Source organism: Pseudonaja textilis, chromosome 1 (genome assembly GCF_049901715.1).
Source record: "Pseudonaja textilis isolate UNSWEBS1 chromosome 1, rPseTex1.2, whole genome shotgun sequence".
NCBI lineage: Eukaryota > Metazoa > Chordata > Lepidosauria > Squamata > Elapidae > Pseudonaja > Pseudonaja textilis.
In genome coordinates, this window is record NC_141990.1 from 47,921,550 (window position 1) to 47,938,406 (window position 16,857).

The window sequence follows — 16,857 nt, forward strand, 5'->3', positions numbered from 1 at the left end:
TCTATGATTTTCTGAAATTCACAGGGTTAAACAGCTGAGATATGTTTAAATAAACAGGTCTTTTGAAATACATGTACAAATCCTAAGAGACCAAACATTGACATACTATTTCTGAATGTTTAAACTGAATCCGAAGATGCTTCACACATTGATTAGTTAATCTAGTACTTACTGGAACTGTTAGTGCAGTAACATCCTGAGTGTTAATTGTTGGGTCATTCTGTCTCTCTTGGTAGACAACACGATATTGAGAAATAGCACCATTAGGAGAAATGGGGCTGGTCCAATTTAGGAACAGAGAATGAGCACTGATCGCTTGTGCTGAGGGAGCTTTCATGCCTGATGGTGGAGCTTCTAGGGTCTGCGTTGAAGCCCAAGAACTATTTACAGAACCTTTGGAATTCTGAGCCTTGACACGGTATTCGTACTCTGTAAATGACTGAAGAACATCTGTAGCATCAATAAATTCTAAAGTGCCTTCAGACCAGATGAACACAAGCATTTCCTCTTGAGTCTCCATAGGACGCCTGGAAGGCAGACAAAAAAGTTTTGATGGTTTTTGGCAGGTTCAAATATAATAACTGGATCCTGAAGTACACATTTCAAAACTGCCACAAGTATAGTATAGTTTCTCTGATAAATGTTAATGCTAATCTACAATATTGCACTAAGTGCTCCTTGTGTCCAAAACATTATCCTTTTCATTAAAAAAGAAAAGAAAAAAGTGATCATTGCAGGGTTCTTTTAAGAGTAACATGGGAAAATGTTTGAAATGTTACCAGTAGAATTATGCATTGATTATCTTGGTGTTTTATTCATTAGTGTCATTGAGGTGAGAGTTTAATATATAGAAGACAAGTATACAATGTGCACACCGAGATGCATACATTAATAATCTGTTTTAGGGGTTTTCTAATTAAGAATAAAAATGCTGAACTACTGTGTACACAAAGTCATTAAATAGTTGTTTAAGACAAGAACCTCAAAGTTTATCTGATCTAGTGTAAAAGTGAATAATGATTTGAGTTCTAGGATCTTGGACTTTTAAAGGTATTTTCATTAAATTCAGTTCATTTACATGACGAGGACTAGAATAATGATTTAGAAAATGTAAGGGGAAAACTTCAAACTAAAAAAAATGTATTTTCTGCTTGCCACTGAGAGCTGATTCCATATATGAGTGTATTTAACATGCATTTTAGTGCAAGAAGTCTTTTAATTTTGATTATAAAAATCAGTCATTGAAGAAAAGTGAAAAAATCGTTCTAAGTACCACAAGCCTCTTTTTAATACTAAGTAGCTCCATTTGCACTTTAAAAAATAGCTGTTTGCTGAATTTATAAAATAATGTTTAGCAATATGGGGAATGTGTAAGAAAAAGCTTCCTTGCACTGAAATATCAAACATGTCACCAACTGTGAGCTTTTCCACAAGCAAAAGCTGAACAATGTAGCCTGGTTAAAGTGTTTATATCATATTGCTGCTAAATATTTAATGAAAGAAACTTATGCTTAGGCAAATAGTTCCATCTGTAGTTCTAAAAAGACAGCATATCTTGTATGAATAAACTGCGAACAGAAGTGTTTGAGCAATCTCTAATCATTTCAGAAGGCTGAGTATTTAGAATTCAACTGCTCATTTAAGTGGAAGTTTTTCTCCTAAAAGAGCAGGCAATAAAAGGAGAAAGATGCCATTTTAAAGAAATGTCAGTTGCCTCTGCTTCTATGCTTTGCTTGCCTTGCCACTTACTCCTAAGATATGTAGATAGATTTCCAATTTTTAGCTTGGTAAACCTGCACAGCTAGTAACATAGCCAGTATATTCTGGAAAGAGAAAGGCTGTTTTTTTAAAAATATATATATATTTAAAATGGAAGATGTCATTCTTTGAGTCAAATGTGTGAAGTTTAATTTTGTGGGTTTTGCATAGCTATGCATATAGCTTTTTTCATGTGAAAATTGCGTGCTCATTATAAAAGTCTCTCCCTTGGCCTCTGTGCATTCAGTCTTAGGTCAGAAAAGAAGCTTGGTGAGTGTAATTGGCAAACTCCATGCGTGTGATGAAATGTAGTAAGGAGGTGGATCCCCAGGGGAAAGGGCTGAATTCCAGAGGAACCCCTCCCTGATAATTCACTGGGGGTAGATCCAGAGGTGGGATTCTACCAGTTTGCACCTATTTGCTAGAACTGGTTGTTAACATTCTAATCAGTTTGGAGAACCGGTTGTTAGAAGAAATTACTGGCTTAATCCTGTAAGGAAGACAGGAAGGAAACATTCTGGTGTTGCTTGCAGAAACTGCCTCTCCATTAACTCTTATTACATTCTTGGCAGGACTTGACTTCCTGTCTCAGGAACTTCTCTGGAGTTTTTTTCCCTTCCTTTGGTGGTACTTTGCTTGTGTGGAGTGACCATTCAAAGTTACAATGGCAGTGAAAAAAGTGACTTCTGACCATTTTTCACACTTATGACTGTTGCAGCATCCCCACAGTCATGAGAGGCCAGGCGAGATGCATGCCTTGATGTGAGTGATATTGAGTTAGCCACACCCAGCCAACAACATGACCACCAAGCCATGCCCACCCAGTCATATGACCACCAAGCCATGCCCACCAACTAAGCCACGCCCACAGAACCAGTTGTTAAAAAATTTGAATCCTACCCCTGGGTAGATCTGTACAATTGGGTATCATTATACCTCCTCCCATGCTTATCCAGTGGTCACATGTAGTTGGTAAATAGGAGAGGAGAATGCACTTTTATATTCACTCACTTTAAACATACTGTAACTTTAATTAAAATGGTAAGTGTGTTAGAAATGGCTGACACTAATATATGGAGACATCCTGAAGAGTAGACAGAAAGTGGTTCTAATAATCAGAGATGTCTCTTAACGTTTTGCATTATTCTTTACAGCCTGAAGAAACTCTTGAACTCCATTGCCATCTTTTAACCATTCAGTGCCTGACCATTCCTCCCCTCTATAGAACAAGTAAATATTGTTAAGATGAAAAACCTCCTTCTAACTACTTTGAATATAAAATATCCTTCTATCCACTTTTAAAATCAAGTCAACCTAATGATAACGTGCTTTTAAATGTTATCATTATATTGACTTTATTTTGTATTTATTCTGTAATCAAGTCTCCCTCACTCTGTATAAGCTTGCTTTACAAAGGGAAATATGCAGGACTCACATAAATACACACAGATATACCCGAGTTTATGGTTCAGAAATAAATGGATAATAAATATTGCCATCCCCCAAATAGTTTTATTCCAATTAAGACTCTAAGCTTTTGAAAAAAAGATTCGTGATGGGGAATGAGAGAGAGATATCATGAAGGTTAGCATAGAAGAAGCTGAAACCCTTGCAAATTTAGATCCTTCAGTTTTAATGAAAAACTGCCGACTCACTTGCTAGTTAAATAAATTTAGTTTCATGTATAAATGGCAATAAGGCAGGGCAGAAAAAGATGAAACAGAAATTACATGCAAAACATCATCTGAAAATATTGAAGGGTTTTTGTTAGAGCGGTCTGAGGCTGTGTATGAACACTGCATGAAAAAAAGTGCTGTGCTTACATTCCATTTCTATCCTTACATATTTCTGATTTTTTTTCATAGCTATCTGGGAAAGATGTGATATTGTTGTTGTCTAAGCACATTTAAACTTCAGCTGAAATAACTGCCAAGTGATTCATGCCTATGTAGGTGAATATAACGATTGTATCTGGAGCCCCAGTGCGCCATTTTCATTTCATTTTAAATAAAAAACAAAATGTATCTATGTCAGTCAGTGCCCTTCTGCTGTACTCCGAGGTATCAAACAGGCTACAATTATGATTGTGAAGTGATTGTGTCACATTGGAGGAAGGTTTATTGCTTTCGAGTCTGCTAGGCAGTAACACATTCTGTTTCATATTACTCTTTATATCATTGTTTGGCTGTGACTAGAATAATCAAATGCCATCAAATGCTGTCAAATTCAATTTACAATATTTTCCACTTTCTGCATTATATTTCCTGCTTTCCCTTTCCCTGGCTGCTATGGAATTGCTACTACAATCATCAGTGCTGTTTACAAAATCAGCAGCATGAAAACATGTTTTGGACTATGAAAGATACTTTATTTCCTTTTATACAGAATTGGGGTTTAATCTATTTGGTCATACAATTAGCATAGAAAAGGGAAGATATTCCAAATCGAGGAGCATTTTAGAAACTACTAGAAGCCTTCAGCCAAAATACTAGTAAGTTGGTTCAAGACATACTAATATCAACAGCTTTTTTAGAATCAATTGCTCCTTGACAAATAGTATAGAGCCAAGTTTGACCAAATTCCTTTGTCACTATGAAGATCTCGGAACTTCAAACATCAGCCTGAATTCTATCTTCCTTGCAAAGCCATTGTCACTGGCAGTTATTGCCTAGCCTAATGAGCATTTTTTCTTTTTCTGTCACTCTTTCCTTCAACTCCATGGGTCCATCATGTTTCCATAGCAATGACGATTTTCAGGCTAATGCCTAGTTCTTCCTATTTATTTTCTTCAAACTGTCTTTCACCCCTTCTCTCCCTTTCCTCTTAGCTTGCCATCTTATCTGCATTCATTACTTTGGATTCTACAGAGTCACTGCCCCTTCTCCCCAACATACCAGCTTTTCTTCCTTGAACAATGGAACATTCTTATCTATTACATTTTCTTAATCAACAAAGACAGAAGGCTTACTGCCACAACCCCTATACTGTATATCATAGAGGTCTGTGACAAGCAAGACATGTGCAAGTTTAAAATATTGTAGAAACATGTACACAATACTAGTCACTTGTTCTTCTAATTGGAGTTTTTGAACTTGGTGGATAATACACCATAGTATATCTAATCATAATGAATGCTGACAAAAGAATTACACTGCAAAAGAAAACCAGAAGAGTTTTAATGCAGGCACAGATTCTGCATTCGGCATGATGCATATTTGAAAAGCTATCTGGTCCAGCTGCATTCAGGAAGGCTCATTGAGACTTGGTTTTAATGTTCTTTTCATTGTGTTGAAAATGCAATTCATGGTCAGGACTCAAAACAGAAGTAATACTAAAATACTCTTTTTATAACAGTGATGATGATATAATCTTTCTTCCATAATCATTATGTCTTTCTGGGGTGTTTATTTGGATGTTTTGTGTTCTGCTTAGGACTATCCATCTTGAAAAAAACCCTCACCTTCACAGAAAGTTTCCACTACATAGTGAGGTCTATAATCTTTAATCTTTAAAAATACAAAGCTTCAAGAAGTACCTGTAAATAAAGTAGTTTCTAATTATCCCATTGGATTTTTTAGGAGGTAACCATTTCACATATATACATCTTGGTCCAATGGCTGAAATGATAGGAGGATTCAAATCTTCAGGAAAGGCTTCAGCAGTGGTTGCATATACTCGTTCACCAACTCCGCAGCCAGCTAGAAAAATACAAACCATACCTTAGGAATCATATTACCTTTCAAGCATGCAAAGTACTCTTCTAATTGTCAAAGAGTCGAGAACCAATATTTCTTAATGAAAATATGTCTTTTTCAAAACATTGTAACCACTGTAATAAAAAAATTAAATATATGGGGCCTTGAGGTGTTTTGTAGAAAGTCCAGACACAATTGTTTTATTTATCTATTAAATTTCTACATTACCTTTCTCATCTCTGGGCAGTTAACATCATTAATCAGAGAGTTCGGTATGTAAGAAAGGAAAGTATACCATTCATAGCATCTTCCAAATCAAGCTCAACCCCTGGTATCTTCATAGACAGATCCAAGCAGCTTATTGTGATTATTTTCTGAGAGGTTTTCTTTATTTGCCAGTGGAACCTAGATCTGTGGTATTTCAGAGAATGTTTCATCCCAATATTGTTCAGACTCAACTTGACAAACTATTTGTGTTCAGTTGTTTTTCACTGTACTGCCATTATTTACTCTAGACTTTTACACACACATCTATACACACACACACACACACACACACACACACAGACACACACACCACATGAAATAAAATGTTCTTCAAGCTGAACTTAATTGGATATGCCCATGCAGTTTTCTTGGCAACAATATGGAAGACTTTTACCATTCCTTCTGGGACTGTTTTCATTTCCTACTTTTCTCTCTCTCTCTTTATATATATATATATATATATATATATATATATATATATATATATATATATATATATATATATATATATATATATATGGGGTCCTGAATGTCTACCAACCAAATACTAACTATAATTAATCCTGATTACTTTCTGAGCCTAGACAATATTGCCTAAAACTGCCATTTTTCCCTTAAAATGTTTCTTTAGAAATGGAAATTGCAAGGACAAATACCATACATTTTGATACGAAACCATGATACGAAACCAGAATACGAAACCAGAAACCATGATACGAAACCAGAATTCAGCAAGATGATCATTAATACTGAACACATTTGCCTTCTTAGTTTCTGGACTATAATGTGGATTCAGTTCCTCATAAAGTCCATTCAAACATGTCAAATAAATTGATATCAAACTCTGTTCATAACATAGATAGTAAGCTTGACCCCAAATCACAATTTTCCATTTTGGTTTAACAAAGGGAAAGCAAAAATAAGAAGCAGTGAGTTGCAAAACTCATTCCTGCTTGCTTACTGGTTTGCTTTCTGAAAATCAGTTCCTTGGGTAAAGTTGTGCTTTTTAAAATATATGTCAAACTCATGCTCTCAGCTCAGTTATCAATCCTTATTAAAGTCCTATCTGTTTGGCAATGTATGATTTACAACATTCCTTTTTTTAGAATTCAGACAATGCAAGATATTTTTTGAAACAATTTGGTTTGGGGCAAGGTGTTGATGATGATAATGATTTTCCAACTATTTAGTTTGATTTCCAATGGAGGAATGCCACTTGCTTTAGAAACCCAGAGACAAAGGCAGTCTCATATTCAATACCACCTGAAGAATTCCATTATGCTGTACCGATGCTAACAAAACCCATTAGATCAAGTATCATTCATTTCTTATAATTCTAAATAAGAGAGACTTATCCTTCTGTTTCCTATGAATAATAAAAGGGATATATAAATTACTGATGTAGGATTAATTGGGAATGGAGTTTCTCCAATGTGTATTTCTAGAATAGTTTTAAAAAACACCTTGTTTTATGTTTTTCATAAAAAGGGCTGACATTCTCCCAAATGTGAACTATTTAAATTTTCTATTGAAATATTAATGATACAATATGGAGATGTGTAAAATAAATGATTCAATCCTAGGTTTGCTTTTACTAGGTAAACATTTTGGAATAAGATGTTATTCTGTTATTTAAACAGAATATATTTGCAAAATTACTTCCAATAACAAAATGGAATTACTTAACATCTTACCATTCTGGCAGGCTTGTATCCTTATCTCGTATTTGGTGTATGGATCAAGTCCATTCAGAAGAATGAATTTGGGTTGCCCAACTGGTTTTACAAGTGGGGAGGTACTGCCAGCATCTAGTAATATATTGTACTCCAAAGGCACATTGCTCTCAAATGACCCTGTAATAAAATAAATAAAATAAATTTATAGAATGGTATTGAAATTGGAAATAGTTGGGAGAAAACTTCCTAAATTTTAAAATAAAAGCAGTAATTTTGAAACTACTATAGCACTATTATTCTGATAAGTGAATGGAATGAGATGAGCAGATTTACTAAACTCAATAGGGAAACCACATGACTTGGTTAGTTCCAGAGTTCATACATTTATGTCAGAATGAAAGGAACAGTAAAAGCAAAAGTGAACTAATTTACCCTAAGTACAAATGGCAGTTTTGTTATTCAGTGTCAAAGTTACCGTGAGCACAATGACAACCTGCCATAATGCATTTTCATGTTCACTAAAGAACAAAGATTTAGTTGGTTAATATTCCCAGCAATACTCTTTTTCATAATTTACAACAACTAGATGCTGATAGGTTATTTAACATTTATGAAGTTAAGATGTAATCAGAAAACCATGATTATCTTTATGAATTAAAAAAAGTTAAATTATTCCACTTATTTCTTTTATGACTTCATTGCTTGGCAAGTGCAAATTTTGTAATAGGACAAGTCAAACAAACAGCATCTCGATGGGTTTCCCTGCCATTCTTCTTTGTATTTGCACAGTGAAAATGGTCAGGTCAATGGAAGGGGATCTTGCATTGTTCAATACTGTATTCATTTTTAAGCCAATATGTCCTGGAAGGAAAATGTTTAACAAAAATAAATGTTTTTTAGATGTTATGTTCAAGATTCTTGATTAGAGACATTAGTATAACAGAAGCTAATAATTTTGAAATATACTTTGTTAATTAAACCTGAAATGGTGGTTTCATTCAATATTTAATACTTTTAGAGTTTTACTTAAAAGGTTTTCATGCCTTGGATTAATATAAAAGAAAAGGTTTGTTTTCATTAAGATTTATGATTGTATATTTATCTTGTCATAAAAACAGAATATATTACTTTATCTTTTTAATTACTTAAAGTAACAATACTAAATATTCAAATAAAAATGTTATTTTCTCAAACCAAACCACCATAATCAAATGAGATTTCTAGATACATTTTACATTACCAATGCACTGTGTAATTCTACTGTGTTCTGCCTTCTGCTAAAATTCAATCTGGCAACTTTTTTGTAAAACCATAGAGCAAGCACACAGTAGTAGATCAGGAAATTAGATAGAGAAGGAAGGCAAAATGATTATTATTTATTAGAAAAACCAGTTGTTAACCAATGTTAACAATTACTTGCCCACTTGCCCAATTTCTAGTTTTGGTTTTCAAGCAACAGTGTTATATGCTGCAAGTACTGAAATTAGTGAAGCAGAGGGTATTCAGAGGAGATAGCTGAAATACTATAGAGAAGTTCAAATGGCAAAGAGCTGGCAGTTCAGTTAATCTGTAACATTAAGGGATGACCTCTTAAGTCTGTTGGGTGAAATGTTGAGAAGATACTGGAAGGCCATTTCTCTGTTTCATTATAACCAAGGAAAAAAAACCTCTTACAAGAAAAAAAAGATGCAGTTTTATAAACCCTCAAAACTTATTTTAGTACTAAAGTTTGGAGGATAAGTTCCAACAGAGTCTTAGGTTGGGAAAAGTAAGGATAGCCGATAAAGATGGAAATCAGAAATTATTATGGGTAGAAGCTTTATGACAATTTTCTCATAGAAGACTACTGGTATTAGATACGGGAACCTATCTGTAATACTCCTAGATATGGTGAAGCTACCTGTAATGCATTTAGTTCTCTAACTGCTCAGATTGATATAATGATCATGAAGAAAACAACAGTCTTAAAGGAAAGAAACTGAATAGCCTTAAACGGTTTTGAAAAAAAGTGGTGAGATCCTGGAATAAATCCAATATTGTGGTTAAATTTTCATGTGGGGTTAGTTTTTGAATTAGAAGCCAAGACTTTGAAGAAATATATGGTGATCGTATGGAAAAATACCATAGTGTTATCAATCTTGCTAACCACATAGAAACAGCTATAAATGCCTTTTAAAATAAGTCAATGTCATTAATAGTGCTATCATCAGCAAGTCTACATGCTTGTGACCTCTCCTGTGACAATAATAAGCTTTTGAGGTAGACTGGACTGAAAGATCGTTCAGATCGTTGCTGTGTCTCCGGGTAAAGTAGAACTGGGGTCTCCCCTTTTCAGTCATGTTACCACCCTAAGTGAAATAGGTTAAAGCATCTTTCCATTCTTTAACTAATCAAACCACTACATTTATATCTTGCCAGGTTGGTAAGAGAGGGTTTTTGAATTATTACATTTATAAAGCTTTGGAATTTAGAGACACCCCCATGGTTGAAGCATCCTAAATAAAATAAAAGGAGACTCAATGGATCTGTACTGACGGGTCCTTATGCAATCTAAATTTATTAAGAAGACAAGGAGATCAAATGCCAAAATGTTGCTTCTTTTCATAGAAGAAGGATACTGTGACCAACTAGCCTCTTATTAACGTTTGATGAATAAAAAATTATTTTATTCTAGGAGACAATATCAGTTAAAATGATAATCTCAGTGGGAGAATCGCTGCCAATCTTTATTTTAAAGCTTGATTTCAAAAGAGCGAAATACTGTATATCATTTTATGTAAACTATTAAAAGCATAAGAGAGAAATTATCCATGGAAAAAGTAAACTCTAAAGAAAATAAGATTCAACCTGATATGAATTCTTCCTGCAGAGTATGTAATGTCATTTTATAATAGTTATGATGTAGGGAGGAACACTGTTCTACTCTCAGTTGCTCCTATCACCACCTGCTTTTTTACAATACCACAGTTTCTCAGGTCCCAATTTTATGGGTTGCCTTTCCTTTACAATTTAGCTTTTCATGGGTAGTCTTAAATACAGCAAAGCCTCATATCTAATTATCAGGATTCTTGTAAAAAGACTTTCCTGTGCCATCTTTTTTGATAAGTTCTCAGGTGTTGATCTCTTGGTCAACACCACTCCATAAATCCTCAACCTATCCGCATTCTGTATCTAAGAAATCACTATATCTAGCCTCTTGTTATTGGACCTTTGTAAAAACGTTCATCTTCATCAAAAATTATATTTTTACTTAATTTTTCAGATAATAAGCAGGGGTGGGATGCTACCAGTTCTGCCTGGCTCTATAGAACCGGTAGTTCTGAAGAGTAGTTCTGTGTTTGCTGCTGTTTGGCCCACCCACCTGCCCAGGCTCTTACCTGTCCTGTGCGGCACAGCTGAGGTTGAAAAAACAGGAAAAAAGTGGCTTTTCAAACGCTGCGCACCCACGTGCAGCACTTTTCAGCTGTCCAGGCGGCACAGCTTAAAGGTTTTTACATGCATGCGCAAAATGTAGTCACCGAACCATTAGTAACACGGGTTGAATCCCACCCTGATAATAAGCCTAATGGATCCACTTTATGATCAGCAACAAGAAGCAAGCTTAATTATTCCTTAAGATGCATTATTGTTTGGAATTACTGATTAAAGAAGATAGATTTTTGATGTATTCTTTCTTTTTGCCGTGTTCTAGTCTGGACTATGGTTCTCAACCATCTCCATCAGATTATTCAGTAAATTATCAATATAGCAAAAAGCAGGTACCTAAAATGCATGCACATATATCCATCCACACAAATCATTTGCAAAACTACAAGAATAAACCTTTGTATTTTAATTAATGATTTACAGGTTTGTAGGTGGATGACAAGTGCCCTCACCTATCACACCTGGTAGGAGGTGCAATATTTATTACACGCTTCATCAGACAAAGGAAGTGGATATGCTAGACAGGGAGAAATTGATGCCAAAATTGAAATTATGAACAAGTTCTTATGAGTAAGTTTATGAGTAAGTTCTTCTTTTAACCTAAAATAATAATTATGAGTACTTTCTTCTTTTACAACATTGTTCAGTGTTTCAGGGAATCCACGCAAGCTTTACAACTACACACGGCTATCAGCTGTTTCACACATCAATAAATTCTTGGTGTGTGAGTGAATTATGCTATTCTTACTCAGTATATTAATTTCTAAGCAAGAGTTTCTTATCAATCTTTCTCATCACTTCCCTTCGAAAAATGCTGGTAATAGGACTGTCCTTTTAAAGTGATGGGCAAGTTTCTGTCTCAAATGTTATTAACGTGTCTAAGTATAGAAAAATCTTGGATCAAACCAGGATCCTATAGTGTCCACATCTGTGGCTTTGTCAGGCACCCCAGGAAGTGCATAAAAGAAAACAAAAGATGACAGCTGACTGTAATTATCTGTTCCCATATCCCTAGCATCAGATATTTTACATTCACTTCCCCCATGGCAACGTGCACTAAACTGTGAGAATCTACTGTAATTTCTCATCTTTAAGTTTTAAAACATATCAATTCAAACAGATAAAAAGGAAAGGAAAGAACAGAGGGAGGTTTTTATTCTGATCCGAAAGAACTTAGCTTTCCCTTTTGACCAAGGTTACCATATAAAGACTGTGTTAATTCAGATGTCTGGCAAATGGTACCAGAATATTCTATATAGCTTGAAATCATCATAATGTTTGCAGGATATGTCTGGTTGCCTATTTTTAATTAAAAATTCTTTGTGTAAACTATCTGATCACACAAAAAATTCCACACAGAATCACTTTCGCTAGGTCCAGATCTGCACAGGGATTGGACTGTTAAGAGTGAATATTCAAAGCTTTCACAGAAACTGGTTATCAAAAGTGAGACAGTGTATAGGACACTTTCCAATGAAATCAGCTGTAGATTATAAGTCAAATTCATCCACCTTCTCCTGGGTTTTTAAATCCTTTTAGGCAGTACGGGTGGAGGGGAGTGAGTTTAATTTAAGATTTTAATCTTCTTCATATATTATAGCATTTCTATAATGGATTTTGTGCTTCTGAAAACTAAAAGATTGACAGCTCAGGATATTATAGATCTATTAAGAATTGATTCAATGGACATACAGTAATATTTATTATTCCAAGCATGCAGGTAAATGTTTACTTGGTAACTTTTTATTTAATGTTTTATATTATCTTCTCATCTGGTGACCTTTGTGCAAGATGTAAATATTTTAATATTTTAAATAATTTGGGATAAATACTGAATATTAAAATGGTTATTATGTTTTAGCTATATATATCAATATATTTGAATATTTTTATAACAGAAATGAATAGACTTTTTTAAACCTAAATTATAAACAAGATAATTTGTTATATATCAACATTACTTTTTAAAATAAATAACAATATTATCTATAAGCATATTTCTCTCTCTCCCTCCCTCCCTCCTATCTATTTTCATCATCATGCAATGCTAGTTCTCATTACAAAGAACCTAGGATTTATTTTATCTTTCTTTCTGAACTTTTGTTGGTCTGTATTTAATTTGTGCTCATAATGACTGAATACACATTGTATTCAATAGAACAGGAAACAAAAAGAATATTGTTTCACCCTGTCCTGAAACCAATTTTAATAAATTAGTTAATTAAAACTAAAACAGACTAAAGCTAAAGCTAAAGCTACTAGTATAACTCAATGTCCATCATTAAATTTAATCCATCATATGGCACTTTTTATATTTGAACAGAGTATAGTTGATTTTATTGCTTAATTATTTCATTAATTAGTTTATCATCTGTTACAGATGACTTATTAATATTAATTAATAATATTTAATTAATTATTATTAATTTAATTAATAATAATAATTAATATTAATTAATAATACTTATTATTATTACAGATGACTTATTATTATTATTATTAAATTATTTTGATGCATAAAGTAGAAAAATCCAAAAGGTGGTTGTCTATTGCTGTTATTTGGAATTGATAACTTTTCCTAATATCTGCCTTAGGATGCATCCTTGCATCAATACAACTTTCACGTCTGCCTCTTTCTATAATGGGAACCAAGCAGAGGAAATAATAAATAACTGAAACAGATACATAAGTTATCTATGAGCTTCTGAATACTAATACATATGCTTACCAGGAATGTTCCATGCTACAAATATGGAATATGCATTGATTACTGTGATATTATATGGTATGTGAATCTCCTCCGGTGTTGTTGCTGGTGTCTGGACAATATATTTCTCACTGATATTGCTACCACCCCATGTACTGGCTTCTAGCTGGTAAACATATCTATAAATATATATGAAGGTGCGGGGAGAGAAAGGAGAAGAGGAAACAAAGCCGAGAATATAAAGGTATTTTACAATTCTTTTAGCATTCATTATATTTATCATATTCCAACACAATGTAATGTCCACCATTTATATGAATGTCATGTGACTCTCTCTTCCTCTCTCCCTCCACAGAGAGCCTAGTTCATCTATTTTGTAGTTATGCATTAAGAGCAGGTGCTTGAAATAAGTACTTATTCTTTGGCCAACATGCATATGTATAGTGTAAGGTAGACAAGGATCAAGGAGACCTGCTAAAAAGCTATTCTGCCTGAGGGACTTTACTCATAATCTCTCAGATCAAACTATCTCACAGGGTTGTTGTAGGGGAAAACAACTGGAGAAGGAAACATTATTCATACTGACATTTATGCTCCTATATGAAAGATGGGGCGTAAATCTTACAAATCAGTATCTAACAAGCTTATTGTATTAAATTGTACTTCCTATGGATAAACATAAGGAAAAAAACCTTCCATAATCTATGCCACCATTTCGTCTTTCCTTTATTTCATGCACTATTTTTTAAAATGGGTATGGCCTATCTAGTCATAGAAGCTGTAGCTGGATTGACAAAACAACATATTTGTAGACAAAATCAGCAGCAGTGGTATGACTGTATGGCTGAACATTTGCATGGCTTAATTAAAAATATTATAATATGATAGATATGATTAATTGGTAATCACAATGGATGGAAATAGCTAGCCAGCCCTGGCTAATCTAGAAACTCGGCAGGATCAGGTTATGGTTTAACATGTGAATAAAGAACCACTTTGGCCCTGCAGGCTATAGATTAGACTAGGAATCTAAATCCTAGCAGAAACCCACTTCCATATCATGGCAATAAATGCACACACTGAAATGTAATTCTAGAAATTCTAGACTTGGCTTAGCCTAGTTGTGGTTAGGTGAAAGCTGTTCTGGAAGGCCCAACGGACTAAGTGTTAGTTACCTATACAACATATTTTCCACAATCCAGATAGGTATCTTTATGTGAAGTTCATGGGGAATTGTATTCAGTATAATTTTGATTACAATGTTAATTTACATGAGACATTTGTGTTGGGGCCAACAATTTAGGCTGTGCAGACATCCTGATTCAAAAGCTTAATGTTATTTGGGGCATGCAAGGAGCCCCAATTGGAAGCTCTTAAAATAGTTCTTTTTTCCTGGGCTTGTGTGGTTGCCATCTACAGCAGGTACCAGATGCTTGGAAAGGACATATTTCATTTAAGGTGATCCCAATGGGTGCTAAATGCCTGTCCATGTGTGTTCCAAATGGTAACCTGCCCACCAAATCTACATCTCTGCATAATCCTTGGGTTAAGCCCCAATGTAGGTTAAAGTATGATATATCAATATATATTAAAAAAAAATTAAACAATATCCTTTCTCAAATAAGGGACATTTTACCTGTCATTTGGTTGCATGGCAGAATGAGTGAAATTCATATTTTCTCCACCACCATTGAAAATCTCTTCTCCATTACAAAATAATCTATATTGAATGACAATTCCATTGTTTTTTTCTGGCTCATCCCAATACAATTCTACTATTTTAGAGCTTACGGTAATATGACGAGGCTGTGACCATACTCCTGTAATTACATTAGCAAAACTGTGTTTATAATAATATATTTAGTTTTATAAATGTATTAAAATATGTTAACACATAAAAAATCTAAGCTCATTTATGATTCATCTTTAGAGTTACTAATTTTTTTAATAAATATATTTCACTTATACAACTTCAACCTCAAAATTATATTTCACCTCCTTCAGATAATACTAAACTAGAACTAAAGTACACAATATAAAAGAGCTATATAGCAATACAAAATTCACTAATCATAAATCAATCAATATACAAAAGATTATCATTCCAGAAAAAATAAAAATAATTGTTTAATTAGTTATTAAATAATATCATAACTGGATGAAGTTTGCTTAGGAGAGAGTTCAAAATCATGGATCACTACTGAATAAGCCTTTTCCACTCATAACATTTGCATGCCTCAGAAAAAAGGGGCAAAATAAGACCACATTTTGAGGATCTTAGTGTACATGGCAACACACACACACACACAAATATATATATATATATATATAAACATATATATATATTAAAACATTTATATATTAAAACATATATGGATCTTTGGTTGTTCGGGTTTTCTCCCGCGTAAGATTCGAAGTATCTAGGCAACGTTTCGATGAAGTCTCATTCATCATCTTCAGGCTTCTGTCACCGGCTCTGTGCTTCTCAGAGTAATGTGAGATTGCAGCTGCTTCCTCCTTTTAACTGCCAGTGGGGGTGGGACTTGATTGGGTGGGGGCTTGGCTGTGTTCTGATTGGGTGGGGGTGTGTTCTCATTGGTAGGGGGTTTGGTTGTGTTCTGATTGGTTGGGGGGTTAGCCGTGTTCTGATTGGTTGGAGGCGTGTTCTGTTCAGGTGGGGGCTTGGTTGTGCTCCGGTTAGTCTTAGTTGCTGGGGGATTTGAGCTGGTGAGTTGTGATCTTGCTGTTTGGCTTCTAGTTCGTGGTCCTGCTGCATCTTCATAGTGGGTGTCGGTTTGCTTCATGTATGGCTCGGAGGGGTTTGAAGTGGGTAGTGATGCAGCTGTAGTGCAGCTTCTGGTCCATGGTCGTGTCTCATCTTCTGAGTGGGTGAGAGTCTGTTTTCTACATGGAAGTGTGGTTGTGGCATCTTGTGTGGCTCTCATGGGTGTGCCACATGGGAAAGAAAAACTGAACAACTTCCTCACACACCTCAACAGCCTACACCCCAAAATACAATTCACCATGGAAACAGAAGCCAACAATAAACTTCCCTTCCTAGATGTCTTGGTATACAAAAGATCCAATGGCTCCCTAGGACATACCATCTACCAGAAGAAAACACATACAAACCGCTATCTACATGCACTCTCACACCACCACCCAGCACAGATCAATTCCGTAGCCAAGACACTCATCTCCAGAACAAAATGCTTAGCCGATGAACAACACCAAAAAACCGAACTACACACTCTCACCAACGTACTTACAGCCAATGGATTCCAAAGAAAGAAGATTACCCACCTAATCCAAAAAGAAACCCCAACCA

At 34.6% G+C, this 16,857-nt stretch overlaps 1 protein-coding gene across 1 annotated transcript in view; it reads right to left on the bottom strand.

The window, feature by feature from the left end:
- Positions 1-16,857, bottom strand: part of USH2A (usherin) — a 485,796-nt gene that overhangs the window by 58,483 nt on the left and 410,456 nt on the right. The window contains exons 55-59 of the mRNA XM_087933437.1: positions 15,166-15,349; positions 13,551-13,708; positions 7,415-7,573; positions 5,294-5,456; positions 173-527 (exon numbers count right to left, since the gene is read on the bottom strand). Of these exons, the coding sequence (XP_087789563.1) occupies positions 173-527; positions 5,294-5,456; positions 7,415-7,573; positions 13,551-13,708; positions 15,166-15,349 (1,019 nt within the window). The remainder of the gene's footprint in view (positions 1-172; positions 528-5,293; positions 5,457-7,414; positions 7,574-13,550; positions 13,709-15,165; positions 15,350-16,857) is intronic.